A 16,157-nucleotide genomic window follows, 5' to 3' on the forward strand; every position below is an offset into this window, starting at 1 on the left:
GAAACTGTTAAAAGAAAAAAAGAGACATATTACAATGTTTAAGAGTTTATTTGAACAAAAACAAATTTGAATTGGGCAGCATCTAATCTAGCAGATAAAGAAGAGCTCTGAGCTTTTCATAAAATGAAAGACTTTTATAGGGGAGTGGAAACAAGGAAGTTATACTGGCAAAAAAGCAGGTTGGTTATTGCAAAGTTGCTTTCCTTTAGGGGATGGCAGGGGTCTATCAGGCAGATAGCTTAACTAGGGGTGATCAGGTGATTCCTGACTGACTGGCTTAAGATTTCATTTCTGGGAGAGCTGAAACCGTAGATTAAGTTTTGGTTTGGTGATGTGGGGCTTAGCATAAGTGACTCCATTTTGGGTCTGTTGTCTTGTTTTTAACAGAGCTCATGTGAAATCATGGCTATTCTGACTCATCTTCATCCCCTCCATTTTCTAGAGAAAGAAACAGAGATTCAGAGAGGGGCAGTGACCTACCCAAGCCCACACAGGGAGAAACTAACCCAGGTCTTGGTTCCAAGCATTGTTCACCCTGGACCCCTCCACTCACTGGGCTTATGTGCAGAGCCCTTCCCTGCTTCCAACAGCACCCAAGGGGCTCCCAGGCTTCCGGTTGGCCCACAAGAGAACTGAAGATCTGAAAGGGTGATGATGGAAAAACAGAGGGCAAAGTGGAGAAGGTGGCCCCCTAGAGATCAAAGGTGGGAATACAGGGCAGAGTTTTAGAGCTTGAAGGAAATGTAGGAAAAAATATATATTCACATAATTTTATAATCTACAAGGCTTGTTCATTTGCACCGTTTATCTTAATCCTCACAACAGTGTGGAGGTAATATGCATCTCCCTACGGGTGAGGAAACAGGTCCAGAGAAGGTCAATGACCTGCTGCTGAAAGTGGCAGGTGGTTTTATTGGCGTCCGAGACTCCTGAGTTCCATCAGGATTTTCCATTGCGGCTCCCCCTGCAGTCAAAACAGGAAGCCAGGAGGGGGTCATGGTCTGCTGCAGAATGGCACACAGACGCAGAGGCAACCCCGTCCCCATCCAATCGTATATCAGGTTGGTGGTCCCAGCCTCCTGGCGAGGAGGAAGGCTGCCCCTGGCTGCTGCTGACCAGAAAGGGGTATCAGTGAGGATGCGTGTGCTTTGGGCCCAGGTTGGTCAGTTCCTCACCAGGATTCTTTCCTGTGTCCCCTCTGCTATCCACAGAGAAGAGGAGCTGACTTCCTGTAGGTCTGCAAGTTCACCGTCTGCCCACACATTATCTGTCCCTCCCGCTGAGATCAGCTCTTTTGTCTCTGCTGTGTCACAGGCCAGTCCTCTCTCTACTATACCTCACTCCCTCTAAAGCTCCGCATTTGTTCTGATGCTTCATGAAGAGATGATCCTACTTAGTAATCCAAATAGCTTGGCAATGTGGATATTTTCAGTTCTGTTCTTAAGCAATGAGGAGATTGGAGGTAGAGACCATAAGAACGTAGACCAGGTTCACTTAGCCAGTAGGTGAGGAGGAAAGGGGTCCCTGTCATGTGGTGGCGAAAAGTTTGGCAGCACTGCCACCTGCAGTAATGTGGAAAGTGGAAAATGTACCTAATGAACTGGGTGTTGTAGCTGAGATCTCCAGGCAAAGTGATGAGGGCGCTGCCTCGTTTTTCTTGTGGCTTATTATGAAATGTGAGAGGAGAGAGAGAAACTACAGGCAGGGCTATTAAATGTGAAGGGAGCTGGGACTTGATGGCTTTGAAAATTCTCAGCCTCTCCAGACAGTAAATGTTGCTAAAATCAAATCCAGAGCACTCTCAGGAAAATATGGTCTAAAGATGAAACCAAGGGTATGATTGTAAAATCCTCTGTGAAGACCTCAGAAAGATCAAAGATAGTGCCTCAGACCAAAGGCCCTTAATGAGTTTAAGGGCATGTGCCTCACAGATTCTTTCAATCAAACATGAGGTCTTCTAAGAAGCTTAAAGACAGTATGGAGGTTTCTAAAAAACTAAAAATAAAACTGCCATATGACCCAGCAATTCCACTCCTGGGTATATATCTGAAAAAAACAAAAACACTAATTCGAAAAGATACATGCACCCCAATGTTCATAGCAGCAGTATTTAGAATTGCCAAGATATGGAAGCAACCTAAGTGTCCATCAACAAATGGACAGATATATACATATATATACACATACATACAATGGGATACTACTCAGCCATAAAAAAGAATGAATTTTACCATTTGCAACATGGATGGACTTGGAGGGCATTATGCTAAGTGAAGTAAGTCAGACAGAGAAAGACAAATACTGTATAACATCACTTATATGTGGAATCTGAAAAACACAACAAACCAGTGAATATGACAAAAAAGCAAAGTCACAGATATAGAGAACAAACTAGTGGTTACCAGAGGGGAGAGGGAAGGGAGGAGGGGCAACATAGGGGTAGGCGAGTAAGAGGTACAAATTATTCTGTACAAAATAAGCTACAAGGATATTGCACAACATAGGGAATATAGCCAATATTTTATAATAACTATAAATGGAGTATAACCTTTAAATATTGTGAATCACTATATTGTACACCTGTAACTTATATAATATTGTTCATCAACTATAGTTCAATTAAAAAAAGAAAGAAAAGCACTATTCCTCAGCAGCAGAAGCCCAAGGTACAGAAGAGATCTTATCTTGAAGAGATTTACGGGGGTGGCTTTTGTCTGAGTGAATCCCAGTAAGATACACAGGAGACCCACACTTTTTTTTTTTTTTTTTTTTTTAAGAGAATGACATTCACAGAACACTGCCAGCTTGGACTGAAAGGCACGAGGGAGCATAACATTTAAAAAGGCCTTTGTGAAGATATACAGATTGCCAACAAACACATGAAAGGATGCTCAACGTCACTAATCATTAGAGAAATGCAAATCAAAACTACAATGAGGTATCACCTCACACCAGTCAGAATGGCCATCATCAAAAAATCTACAAACAATAAATGCTGGAGAGGGTGTGGAGAAAAGGGAACCCTCTTGCACTGTTGGTGGGAATGTAAATTGATACAGCCACTATGGAGAACAGTATGGAGGTTCCTTAAAAAACTAAAAATAGAACTACCATACGACCCAGCAATCCCACTACTGGGCATATACCCTGAGAAAACCATAATTCAAGAAGAGTCATGTACCACAATGTTCATTGCAGCTCTATTTACAATAGCCAGGACATGGAAACAACCTAAGTGTCCATTGACAGATGAATGGATAAAGAAGATGTGGCACATATATACAATGGAATATTACTCAGCCATAAAAAGAAACGAAATTGAGTTATTTGTAGTGAGGTGGAAGGACCTAGAGTCTGTCATACAGAGTGAAGTAAGTCAGAAAGAGAAAAACAAATACCATATGCTAACACATATATATGGAATCTAAAAAAAAAATAATGGTTATGAAGAACCTAGGGGCAGGACAGGAGTAAAGATGCAGATGTACAGAATGGACTTGAGGACGTGGGGAGGGGGAAGGGTAAGCTGGGATGAAGTGAGAGAGTGGCATGGACATATATACACTACCAAATGTAAAACAGATAGCTAGTGGGAAACAGCCGCATAGCACAGGGAGATCAGCTTGTGCTTTGTGACCATCTAGAGGGGTGGGATAGGGAGGGTGGGAGGGAGGCACAAGAGAGAGGAGATATGGGGATATATGTAAATGTATAGCTAATTCACTATGTTATAAAGCAGAAACTAACACACCATTGCAAAGCAATTATACTCCAATAAAGATGTTAAAAAAAATAAAAATAAATAAATAAAAATAAAATAAAATAAAAAGGCCTTTGTATCCCCCAAAGAGAGGCAGGAAGCAGGCTGAGAAAGCTATGAAAGTGTAAGCATGGGCTGCCTTTCATGGAAAGTGGCCAGAATCAGAACCCAGAGGGAGGAGCCAAGAGCCATGGGAAATTAATCCCAGGTAGGAGCAGGGCAGAGTCCTCATCAAGGAATAGCCAACATTTGCCAAGCTGAATTTTAGCTTTTCTATGGATCCGTGACTCCTTTTAGCCCTTATTTCCTGCTCTTTTGAACAGGTACGTCTATTAGGGTTATCCCATGCCGGTACCACCTTTGTCTGTTGGGTGTGTGTCTGATAACTTGTCTCTCTAGTTCACAGGTCTGCATGTCGAGAACTGTACCTGAGGAGCCTCATCCACACCTGGGCTGGATTCAAATGACAATTTCCTGGACCTCATGCTGATGCCATAAAGGGATGAAACTTTTGGAGGCCTTTCGAGTAGATGAGCATATTTTGCATGTGGGAGAAATGTAAATAATTTGTGGCCAGAGTATGTACTTTGGTAGTTTTAGAACATGTCCACAAATTCTTTGATATACCTAGCCGAACCCCTCTCCCTTTGAGTGTGAGCTGGACCCAGGGACCAGCTTCTGATGAATAGAATACAGCAGAGGTAGTGGTGTGTGACTGCAGAGACTAGGCTGTAAAAGGCACCGTGACTTCCTCTTCACCTTCTCTGGGATCAGCCACTCTGGGCAAGGAGCCGAGACCTTGTTCCAGCTATCATGTGGGTGAGCCGCCCCGGAAGAGGTCCTCCGGGCACTGCCAAGCTTTCAGGTGACTGTAGCTCTTGTTGACACCTTGACTGCAACCACAGGAGAGATTCTGAACCGGGAACACCCAATTAAGATATTCCCAAATTCCAGACTCCTCCAGAGCACTCCGTGAGATAATACATACGTCATTTATTGTTTTAAGCTTCTGAATTTGGGGGCAACTTATTATGCAGCATCAAATGAGTTAGGAGGAAAACCACGAGTCTTTCCTTTCCTTTCCTTTGCTTTCCTTTTTGCTTTGCTTTGCTTTGCTATGCTTTGCTTTGCTTTGCTTTCCTTTCCTATCCTTTCCTTTCCTTTTCACTGGAAGCCACGAGAAGAAAGCATTTCAAGAAGGAAGGAGAGGTGAGCCATACCCACTGCTGCTCGTCTTTCCAATATGATGATGTCTGAGTACTGGCCACTGGATTCAGCAGTGTGGAAGTCATTGGAGACTGTGACAAGATGTTTCAGCGAGTGGTACAAACAAATTGGTGTGGGCTCAAGAGAGAACAGAAAGAGCAATACTGGAGGCTGAGAGTGTATGCAGCCCTTTTGGGGGGTTTTGCTGTGAAGGGCAATAGAATGTGGGGCAGTAACTGGAGGTGCCATGGGGCCCAGAGAAGGTTTTTACTGTGTCGTAGCCCGTCGTATTCTTTTTTTCTTTAAATTGGAGTATAGTTGCTTTACAATGTTGTGTTAGTTTCTGCTGCACAGCAAAGTGAATCAGTTATACGTATACATATATCCACTCTTTTTTAGGTTTCCTTCCCATTTAGATCACCACAGAGCATTGAGTAGAATTCCCTGTGCTCTCACTACTAGGTATAAAATAGACAACTAATGAGAGCCTATTGTATTCTGATTGTTACGACATGTGAGAGAGGGAGAAAAAGATGATGCAGGAGACGGGAGAACCTCTAGAGTAATTTTCTCCCGTAGACAAGAGAAGAGGGGATTTGGGGCTGACACAGAGAAGTCAGCCTGAGGTGCGAGCAGGAGAGTGACGGGAAGAAGAGAGTGTGTGTGGTGGGTACAGAGGTGGGGTGATTGACAGGTGCGGTTGGACCGAATGGACATTTCTTTCTCAGGGTTGCACTGTTTTCAGTGAGGCAGGAGACACGGGCACCAGCTGAGCGTGAGGAGAGGGATGGGCAGCGGGGTTTGGGGGGCCAGGGGATGGTGGGAACTAGAGGTCTACCCTGGAGACCACAGTTCACAGTGAGATGTTTCAGTGTGATAGATTGGGTTTTCCAGCCCCATTCAGCTTTGGGAAAGGATGCAGGACAGAGTAAGTGGGAAGCTGGATTCAACCAGGGTTGGAGTTTTGCTAGGGGTGTTCAGTGAGAGGGGAGACAGACAAAGAAATTGAGACTGTGTGCTAAAGCGTGATTATATGGCTGGATCATGGGATCCAAGGGGGAGGGAAAGCATGAGTGGGGTGAGGGAGAGGGATAAGGTGGCAGGGCTAGTGGATCACGATCCCGTGGTGAGGAAGGGGTACTGTGATCAGGCTAACAGGACTGAGCTAGGGAGACAGGCGCTGGTTGGAATGTGTGTATCTCAGAAATGAGCTGTCCCAGGACGGGGAGCTGCTATGCTTGCTGACCATCTGAATGGGTGGCTGAGGCAGGGAAGAGGACAAGACCATTGCGGGAGACGAGGTCAAAGAACTGAGAGGCAGGGATTTGGAAGGACGGCCCAGGCTCACCACGGATTAGCAGGAGCAGCGTGAGTGACAGTGAGCCCAGGGTTAAGACCAACAAAGAGGAAAGGGGAGTGAGTCTTCCTGATTGCATAGGATCTGCGGCAGTGACAGGTGGCCTACAGTCCAGCCTGACGGGCGGGAAATCCCACTGTGTGGCTGGTGTAAGGAGGCTAGGAAGATAGGAAGTGGCAATGAGGAGCAAAGAGGACCCCAAGTCTGCCTTCTGGCCTAGAATCAGGAGGCGAAGGGGAGCAGAAAGCCAGCAATTGGGAGAACTATGGAGACAGCAGTGTTCCCAGGGGAGAGGCACATCCACAGAAGCTGAGGATATAAGAGCTTGTGCTGATGACTCGATGTTTCAGAGCAGAGGGAGAAGATTTATGGATTTGGGGAGATTGGGAAATGGGGTTAATTTAATGGATTTGTAAGGCCTTATGGAGATGTGATTCTGGGTGATGCGGGAGGACCAGGGAACCCTGGGCATCTTGTCCTTACTGGAGGAGAGAAGAGAGATAAAGGTGTGAAGAGGCTGGTCTGGGGGTCTCAGCGATGGCTGTGGGGGGTGGAGCCAGAAGCCTTCACAGGAGCAAGTGGAGATCTGGGCTCTCACTCACTCCTGCCCTTGGCGGTGGTTGGTGGGCGATGGGTGGGGTGGACTGATGAAAAACCTGGGGTCCCTCTCTACTCCTTCTAAGAAGGTGTGGAAACTGTGAGAAAAGTGGCAGTAAACTGGTAAAGATTGTATGAATCCATCCTCAAGGATAAAGAGAGATAAAGAGAGAACTCCGGGGCTTCCCTGGTGGCGCATTGTTTAAGAATCCACCTGCCAATGCAGGGTACATGGGTTCAAGCCCTGGCCCGGGAAGATCCCGCATGCCGCGGAGCAACTAAGCCCGTGCGCCACAACTACTGAGCCTGCACTCTAGAGCCCGCAAGCGACACTACCGAGCCCACATGCCACAACTACTGAAGCCTGCACGCCTAGAGCCCGTGCTCTGCAACAAGAGAAGCCACCGCAATGAGAAGCCCGCGCACCGCAACGGAGAGTAGCCCCTGCTCACCGCAGCTAGAGAAAGCCCACGCACAGCAACGAAGACCCAACGCAGCCAAAAATAAAACAAACAAACAAATAAATAAGTTTATAAAAAAAAAAAGAGAGAGAACTCCATAAACGTTTTGAAGCTGGGTAATAATTGGATGACTTAATGGACCAGAGAAGACCTTAAGAAGCATTTATTTTTACCTTAGAACAGCAAAAAGCCTTACAAAGTGGAAGCACGCGTATCTCAGAAGGCGGAATAAGAAGTGGGGTCTGGAAACCCGAGACGAGGTTGAAAGCCTGCATAAGAAGCCACTTGGCTCCTAGCTTCCCGTGAGACTGAGGGTGGGTTAGCTGCCCACATCCTCTCTTTCCTCTCATTCACCTTCCTGCAGAGAACTTGAGGTTAGTCTCTGATGAGGGTGAACCTCAGAGATGTTCCGCTCAAGACACCAGGCACGACTGAGAGGAGAGTGTGTTACAACAGGGGGGCTAAGTAAGTGAAAACAGTCCCTGGGCGGTGAGGCACCTTTGCTTTGCTATGTTTGGTGCCTAGAACCCTGGCATCCAGGCCAATACCCCAGGGAGGACAGTTAAAAGAGTCCTTTTTGGAGAAACTGAGATGTCAAAGAGAGAAAAATGAAACCATGCTTGTCTTAGTCTGTTTGGGCTGCTATAACAAAATACCATAGTCTGGGTGGCTTAAAAAACAAACATTTACTTCTTGCAGTTCTGGAGGCCAGGAAGTCCAAGATCAAAGCACAGGGAGATTCCGTGTCAGAGGAGGGCTTCCTGGTTCATAGAGGGCTGTATACATACTGCCTCACTAGACAAAGCCCACACGCAGAAGCAAAGACCCAATGCAGCCAAAAATAAATAAGAAAATAAATTTAAAAAATAAATTTATTAAAAAGAAAAGTCTTGCTATGAAAAAAACATCAGCAGAACTGAACAGTGTGCTTACCAACATGGTAAAAATTGTGAATTATATAAAGATGAATGTTTGGCTCTGTTTGAGCATCTTTGGGGAGGCTTGTAAATCATGGGGACAGCGTGTGAAGTGGGTGCATGTGTGTGTGTGTGGGTGTGTGTGTGTGTGCGCGTGCGCACACATGCGAGTCCCCCTGGGCACGTGTTCCCAACAGCCTCCCCAGGAGACCAGGCTCGGGGGAGGAGGGCAGCCTCGCTTCCATGACTAGGCAACCAGGAGGCACCAAAAGGGAACCAGGGGACCCCAGGAAAGGGGCTCAGCTGGAGACACCAGCAGATAGAACCGCATAAACCTGGAGACAGAGCGGCTGGAAGCATGGTAGATTCGACACCAGTAGTGCCCTGAGTCTTCCTCCCTCAGACCAGTCATGGTGACAGTGAAGAAGCCAGAGCCCGGGTTGTCCCAGATTGAGAACCGAGAGGCCTGAGCCAGCACGCGGGGGCCGAAGCTTGCGATCAGCCTGGTGCACTTGAGCGCGGACACCTCCTTACACCAGCCTTTCTGCTCGTAGGTCCTGGCCTTGGGCGGGTACTGGCACCTCACCGAGAGGGTCTGCCCTGCCACTTTTTGAAGGTGCTGAGCCTTTGAGAGAGCCCAGAAGCCTGGAGAAAAGGCTGCCCGTCAGGGCCGCACCACCTACCCCCAGCGCCCTGGCCACAGAACCACATTCTTGGCAGCCTCTCCTCTCTTCCCCGAGCTTGTCCCCTCCCTCCTCACCTGGGAACGGCAGCGGCAGCAGCAGCAGTCATGCTCTCCAGGCCACGTGGCCCTTTTCCAGTGTGCCAGTGGGAGGGGACATGGCGGGGGGCTCTGGGGAACTGGAAGCTGGGCCCGATCCTGCTTGGCTCTTCCAGCACCTCTGAGATGGACACAACGAGAAAGGCCAGGCCTGGGCTGGGGAGTGGGAGAACTGGGGGGCTAGATTCTTCGGGCAGAGGGAAGTGGGGCCCTCCAGCTGCAGCTGTGACTCTGGACCTGAAGGATGCAGCCCCGCTCGACACGCAGCCCCCGGTCTCTGTAGAGGCTGCTCCTCTCATCTGTGCCCACCTGCCCCTTCCCCACCATGACCTGCCCCTGGGGGAGGAGCTGAGAAGGCCTGGAGGAAACTGCGGTCAGGAGATGGGCTGTCCCCTTTTTCTCGTCTTCCTCTCTCTGTGCACTGCTTGGCCCAGGCTCTGCCCTCCTCTCTGGGGAGTCATGCTGAAGGTGGGTGATGGGCTCAGGGGCACTTAGAGGACTAAGAGACGTCAGCTCCATAGGCCCCCAGGGTGGTCAGAATCTTCATGCCTGGCCGGGCCTGCCTGGTGGGTCGAGAAGGTTTTATGGGTGCTGGAGGGGAAGGGAGAGGGGAGGCAGAGATTGAATTCCAGAAAGAAAGTGTAGGAGCGTCCCTGGCGAAGGAGCAGGAGAGGGGAGCTGGGAGTAAAGAGATCAGGGGTCCTCAGAGGGGCTGGTGGGAGGGATGGATCAGTTGTCATGGGTACGGAGAGGGGGGAACACAGGAGCCAGGGGACCTGGTATCACCTCTGCACCCTCAACTGTCCACCTGGGGACACTAGAGAAACATTGGTGTAATTAATACATAAACAGATGAAAGACCCTAACATCCTTTTCTTTAACAAATGTTAGCACTTTTTTTTTTTTTTTTTTAATTTATTTCTTTATTTTATTTTTGGCTGTGTTGGGTCTTCGTTGCTGTGCACAAGCTTTCTTTAGTTGTGGTGAGTGGGGGCTACTCTTCGTTGCGGTGCGCGGGATTCTCATTGTCGTGGCTTCTCGCTGTGGAGCACGGGCTCTAGGCGCGCAGGCTTCAGTAGTTGTGGCTTGTGGGCTCTAGAGCTCAGGCTCAGCAGTTGTAGCGCACGGGCTCAGTTGCTCCGCGGCATGTGGGATCCTCCCAGGCCAGGGCTCGAACCCATGTCCCCTGCATTGGCAGGCAGATTCTTAACCACTGCGCCACCAAGGAAGCCCCATTAGCACTTTTAAGATTGAATTTTATTTATTTATTTATTTGGCTGCACTGCATGGCTTGTGGGATCTTAGTTCCCGGATCAGGGATTGAACTCGGGCCCTCGGCAGTGAAAGCGCGGAGTCCTAACCACTGGCCCACCAGAGAATTCCCTAAGATTTAATTTTAAAAAGATGCAATTTACAAAGAAAGAGAAAGAGACGAGAGAGACAGAGAGAGAGAGAGAAAGAGAGAGAGAGAGAGAGATTGATAAGGACCACGGACCTGTGCTGTATGGATGTGTAATTCCAGTTGTGGCCACTGGGGGCTCTGCAGCCTAACACCTGCGGTGGGAGCTCTTGGTACAGAGTTAATGACGGATGTGGGAATTTGAACCTGTCTATCAAGAGGACTTGATTCTAAGTCCACTGCTTTGCCTTGGACCCCTGACTCGTGCTCCCCTGCTCCCCACTCCGCCTCGGTGCAGTGGCCTCTTCCTTACAGTAGGAGTGAGCAGAGACCAAGGGCAACGGGACAGACAAAAGGAGGACACAATAGGGACATTGGCTGTGAGTGCCCGAGGTCCACAGGTGGGAAAGCAGGATGGAGCTTTAGAGCTAGGAGAAACCCTGGGAACAGCGCCAAACACCCTCTTGCACAATGTTAGTTTCCAAGTCGTGTTCCTGGGCCCTCTCTCTTAATTCCCACAATAGGTTCGTGAAGAAGGTATTGCTTTTCTTTCTCACATAGGAGGCGCAGAAACACCAGTGATCTGCTCAAAGTCGGATGGTAAGGTAGTGATGTAACCAGACCAGGCCACCTGACTTCCGGCCAGACCTGACTTTCAGCTGAAGTCGGGCCCACAGACAGGACAGGAAATATAATCACATGGCACATGCATCGAACCCCCTCTATGAACCTAATTACACACCACACGGAGGAGGTACCCTCCTGAGGGGAGGAAGGGGGCTCTGGTTGGCATGAAGGTGTGTCAGGGTGTGAAGCAACTCTTTCCCACTCCGATTTTCCCCTTGTCTGGCCACTGTGACCGCTGGGCAGGGCCATCTCCTTCCGCAGCCCCGAGATCACTCTTTGCCCAGGTTCTCCTATCTCTGTGTTCCCCCAGCCTGCGATCGGCTCTGAGCTGTTTTCTGCTGTGTCAGTGTGGGTCCTTGCTCCCCAAAACAGGAAGTTCTCTGAGGGTGGGATCTGCTCTTTCTCTGCACAGTGGCCTCCCCACCAGTGTGAGTGGGGTGAGCACCCTCCGCAGAGAGTGGGGGGCTTGGGCACCCCAGGGAAGGACTCTGCTGGAACAGTCTGAATCCTGGCCCTCCTCTGGCAGCTGGGATCTGGAGCCCCAGGTATGGGAGCTGGAGGGAGGGGAGCCTGGGCTTAAGGTGGGGCTGGCCCCCCTCCCAGGGGCTCACAACAGCCCCCGGCACAGTTTGAACTTCTGCAGAAGGGGCTGGCATGTCACTGTGTGGGATTTGGGGCTCCTTCAGAAGTGTCCTCAGGAGATGGGGGCAAGGAGCCACTCTCACACTATCAGGGCAAGATACAGCCAGAAGTCCTGTCAGAGGGTGTGGGGCTTGGGGGCCTTGGACCCTCTGTCCACCTTCTGAGAAGGGAACTCAGGAGTTCACACCTTCTCCTCCCAACCTCACTGTTCCCCACGCAGGAGCCTGGAGAGATTTCTGGGAGAGCCGATATCATGTTCCCAGGGAGTTCATCCCTACCTATCTCCCAGAACGGGTCTGGGCACAGGTTAGAGCTCAGTTTCTCTGTCTTTAAAATGGGCATATTCTGCCTTTTCTCCCATCCATTTGGGTTACCCACTTACCTCCCTTTGGGGCTTCCTACCTGTGCTCCCTGCTCTGGGGACCCTGCAGGGGACCTCAGCAGCCCAGGACACTGAGGCTGAGTGGATCTAGGTTCCTTTCTCCCCACCCCCCCTCCTTGATCAACACAGATGGTGCTGATCAGGGACAGCTCTGATTTCACTCCAGGTGGACCTGAGCCCACACCCACTAGCTTAGCTCAGCATTGGCTCAGTGTCTTCCATATTCTGGCAGTTAATATTCATCAGCCCTTCCATTCTTCTGAGAGTTCTGTAAGGTGGACCTCGGAAGTCCCATGGTTACCAGTGAGGAAACTGATGGAATGTGTGCCAGGCTCACGTACCCAACTGTCACCCTCACAGCCTGTGCTCTCCAGCACCTGCCCGCAGATGGGCCTCGAGGTGGGAGCTCAGTGTGGGTGGGTCGGATGGGCCCTGATCATGGCAGAGCCACAGGAGCAGGCTGGGAAGCCTGGGCTTCATGGGGGAAGCACTTGGGAGCCACGGTAGTTCTTGAGGAAGGGAGTAAGGCTGCCTGCAGGACAGGTGGCTCTCACTATCTTTGATGAGGACCCAGGGAGGAGGAGGTGGGAAATCCAAGGATCTGACCTGGACACATCTGCAGGACTTGGGGGCAGAGTGAATAGAAGCAATAAAGGAATGATGTATATACAGGTTTGATTGATTGTTTTAGAATGTGAGACAAGACATCCAGGTTCTAGCTCAATCAGCCCCAATCACTCATATATCATAGTGTACAGTCCAGTTTCAAAACTTCTGTTGCTATTGAATGATTAGAGTGTCTATTTAGTATACTTGGTCCCATTAGTCACGTGTTTTGGGGGATGAGAGTGTATAAGCATTCTGGAGCTCTCAATCTATGAGTTAAACTTGTATCTTGATTTCAATTAAAGGAGCCCATTTTGCTCTCCTAAGCAGTGAAGCTGTTCATATAAAGCCAGACGTGTATAGGAAAAGGTTGCAGCATTCCTGCAGTAGATAAACACCATTTAGGGTTTCTATATTTCGCTGTTACTTTTATTAATCTTACATGCCACTCTGAGCAGAGCACAGCCGAACCCAGCTTAGAATAGCTGACCCTAAGCCGACTCACAGATGCATGAGGAAGAATAAATAAAAGTCGTCTCAAGCCCTGAGTTTTGGGGTAGTTTGTTATGTAGCATTATTGTAGCAATAGCTGACTGAAATACCATAGCAGTTTTATCAATTCATCATAGGTTCACCTGAGAGTAACAAATAATAATAATGATGATAATAATAATAATAATAATGTTAGGCAACACAGTTTATCTCTCTCTCTCAAAAAAAAAGATTAGAGAGAGGGAATCCAAGCCTAGCAAGTTAGCTCCAGAACGCCAGCTCCAGAATCCTTCCATCTTATTGCTCGACCATGTGGGACATCTATTCCCAAAGTTACCACATAGCCCTATATGGCTGCTAGGGCTCCAGCCATCACATGTTCATGCTAGGCAGCAGCATAGAGGAAAAAAAGATAAGAGAAAAGAGATTATATCAGGAAGGTTTCCACAGGGTGTTATGGAAAGCACAGAAGACACTTCTGTTTACAAATTATTGCCAGATCTTAGTCACAAGAGCACACCCAGTTTCAAAGGAGGCTGCAGAACTTAGCCTTCGGTGGGGACACATTGCCATAAAGATAAATTCAAGGTTCTTTTACTGGGGGTGGGGGAGAAAGGAAAACACTTTCTTTTTCTTTTCTTTTTTTTTTTTCCTGTTCTTGGTACTCAAATATTCACTCTATCAACTTGCAAAATATTATGTTTTGTTCAATTTGAAAACCCACTATATTGAAAGTACAAGTGTGTGCAAGTGAGAACGTTCCAGTTGCCCATGAATCCCAAGACGTGGAGTGCCTGCAGTTGTGTCTCGGCTGTTCTCCAATGGGATAGACGGATGGAGTGGGGGGGTCCTGGGCTTCCCAGTGTTTAGTTCTGCCAGGTGCCTGGGGGCACAACCAACCGGGTCCAATTTAGGTAAAATCCTTAGTAGCTTTAACACATTGTTTCATGTTTAATGACATCACAGTCGTGCCCACTACAGTGTAGAAGGGAAATGTAATTTGTATCCAACACTATATAGTGCCTTTGCCTGCTGCTCACAAACCTACCCATCAAATAGACTATTAACAATTAAATTATATAGTCATTGGTATTTTGGTATTTAATATTGTGCCATACACCTTGGGGTGGGTTATAGTGGTGGTAAGTAGGGCAGTTGGTTGGTGGCGGGGGTGGGGGGGTGGATGGCCTGGGAATGCTTTACATGTTTGCTGTTTATTATAACGAATCCAAGCTCACGCTATCTGAAAATCGGCACGAGACCCATTCTCAGGAGCAGAGATAGCCAGGGAGGGAGGTGCACCTGCGTCATTTCAACCACACACCCTCCAGGCCGTGAGCTCTCTGCTCTCCCTGGGAACCAGAGGAGGGTAGGGGCTGGTCAGGCCCCCTGAGCCCCAAGCAGCCTTGAACCTGTCCTTTTTCTGGGGTATTGAGGGTGCAAGGAAAGCCAGGGATAGGGAAAGAAGGAGCACAGAGAGGGGAGAGGAAGTACGTGCTTGGGTCGGGGGTGGGGTGGGCAGTGGGACCCAAGAAGCAGCCACAGTGCCTGGGCTGCCAGGCTGGGCAGGGCTGAGGCCCCTGCAGGGCAGAGATGCTCTCAGCAGCTGGAGATCCCCTGGGGGGGCTCCCACTCTCCCTGCTGCCCACAGAACCCGCCCTGCAGACCTCACACTCACTCAGTCAAGGCCTTTCCTTTCTCAATCTTGCCCCTTGATGTGCTGGGGCATCTGGGCAGCATCACCCCGTACTCCACTCTACACAGCCCAGCCCAGGGTGACGGCACCATGGCCCCGGAAGCCTCACACCTGCTGCTGGTCCTGCTGGTGCTCCTGGCCGCGGGCGAGGAGACAGTTGAAGGGGCAAAAGGAGGTAAGGACAGGTGTGATGGGGTGGAGGGAATAGGTGAGCAGGTGAAGTGCTGGCGCCCGAGGGCCATGTGGGGTCAGGTTTGGGGTGAGGGGATGTCCCATCACTCAGCCTGACCTGAGGGCTTATTTCTTCAGGTTCCTGGAGACAGAGACTAGAGGGGTAGTGGATTCGGAGGAAGCTGGTGGGGCAGAGACTCTCCAAGAGCTGCAGGTACTCAAACAAAATAGAACATTTGTATAAAGCCAAAATCTGGCGTAGGAAAAAAGCATCTAAGTGCATCTGGTTAGTCTCCACTTCCAAGCCCAGGACATTGGCCCAGGACTCTCGCTACACGATCCGGGATGACCCTAGCTCTGGCTTCACTAATGTCACCATGGCTGAGCTCAAAGAGAAGGATTCAGGAAGCTACCAGTGTGCAACCAAGGGTTCCAAAGGTGGCACCATTCTGTACAAGAAAATCCACCTGCTGGAGTCCCCAGGTGAGCTCTTTGCTGAGGGAAGAGGCCTTCCTGGGGCGTCCGGGGACATAAAGCCATGTACCCCTTCCCCAGCCTCCCTTACCCCAGATCCCACCAGCTCCCTGCTCCCTCCCATACTGACTGTGGGCAGTTGGGTCCCCAGTCCCCAGATTCAGGCTGGCACCTCCATCCTTGGGTGTCCTGGCCCAAAAGGTAGAAGCTATACTGGGGGCCCACTGGGTGTCCACACGCTGGCTCAGACACAACCTCAAACCCCTCTGGAGCTGGCTATCCCGTGTGGGCACAGTCGGGGTCTGGGTGAGGCCCTACGGCCTAGGGTCTCCTGCAGACTGGACATTCTGGTTGTTTCAGCCCTGGGTCTGAGGTAAGATCAAAAGGAGCTGGGCCTTTGGGACATGTGCCTGTGCTGTCTCTCCACAGGAGCCCCCTGAGCTCTCCCTGCCTTTGGGGGGAACTCAGTCTCGGGCTTCTCTCTCTGCCCTGGCCTCCCCCAGCCCCTGCCTCGCTCTTCCCACCAGCTCTGGGAGAGGGTCCTCCCCCAGGGACCCTGAGGGGCTGGCTCTCGCCCCTCCCCCTCTTC

At 49.6% G+C, this 16,157-nt stretch overlaps 1 protein-coding gene across 1 annotated transcript; it reads right to left on the reverse strand.

The window, feature by feature from the left end:
* Window positions 1–816: 816 nt before the first annotated feature.
* On the reverse strand, window positions 817–15,015 carry NCR2 (natural cytotoxicity triggering receptor 2). Its single transcript, XM_061197441.1, is given in 5 exon segments — window positions 817–921; window positions 923–964; window positions 8,576–8,923; window positions 12,471–12,522; window positions 14,906–15,015. Coding segments are annotated over 5 exon segments (657 nt in total).
* Between the last annotated feature and the right edge of the window lie 1,142 nt (window positions 15,016–16,157).

This window comes from Eubalaena glacialis, chromosome 7 (genome assembly GCF_028564815.1).
Source record: "Eubalaena glacialis isolate mEubGla1 chromosome 7, mEubGla1.1.hap2.+ XY, whole genome shotgun sequence".
NCBI lineage: Eukaryota > Metazoa > Chordata > Mammalia > Artiodactyla > Balaenidae > Eubalaena > Eubalaena glacialis.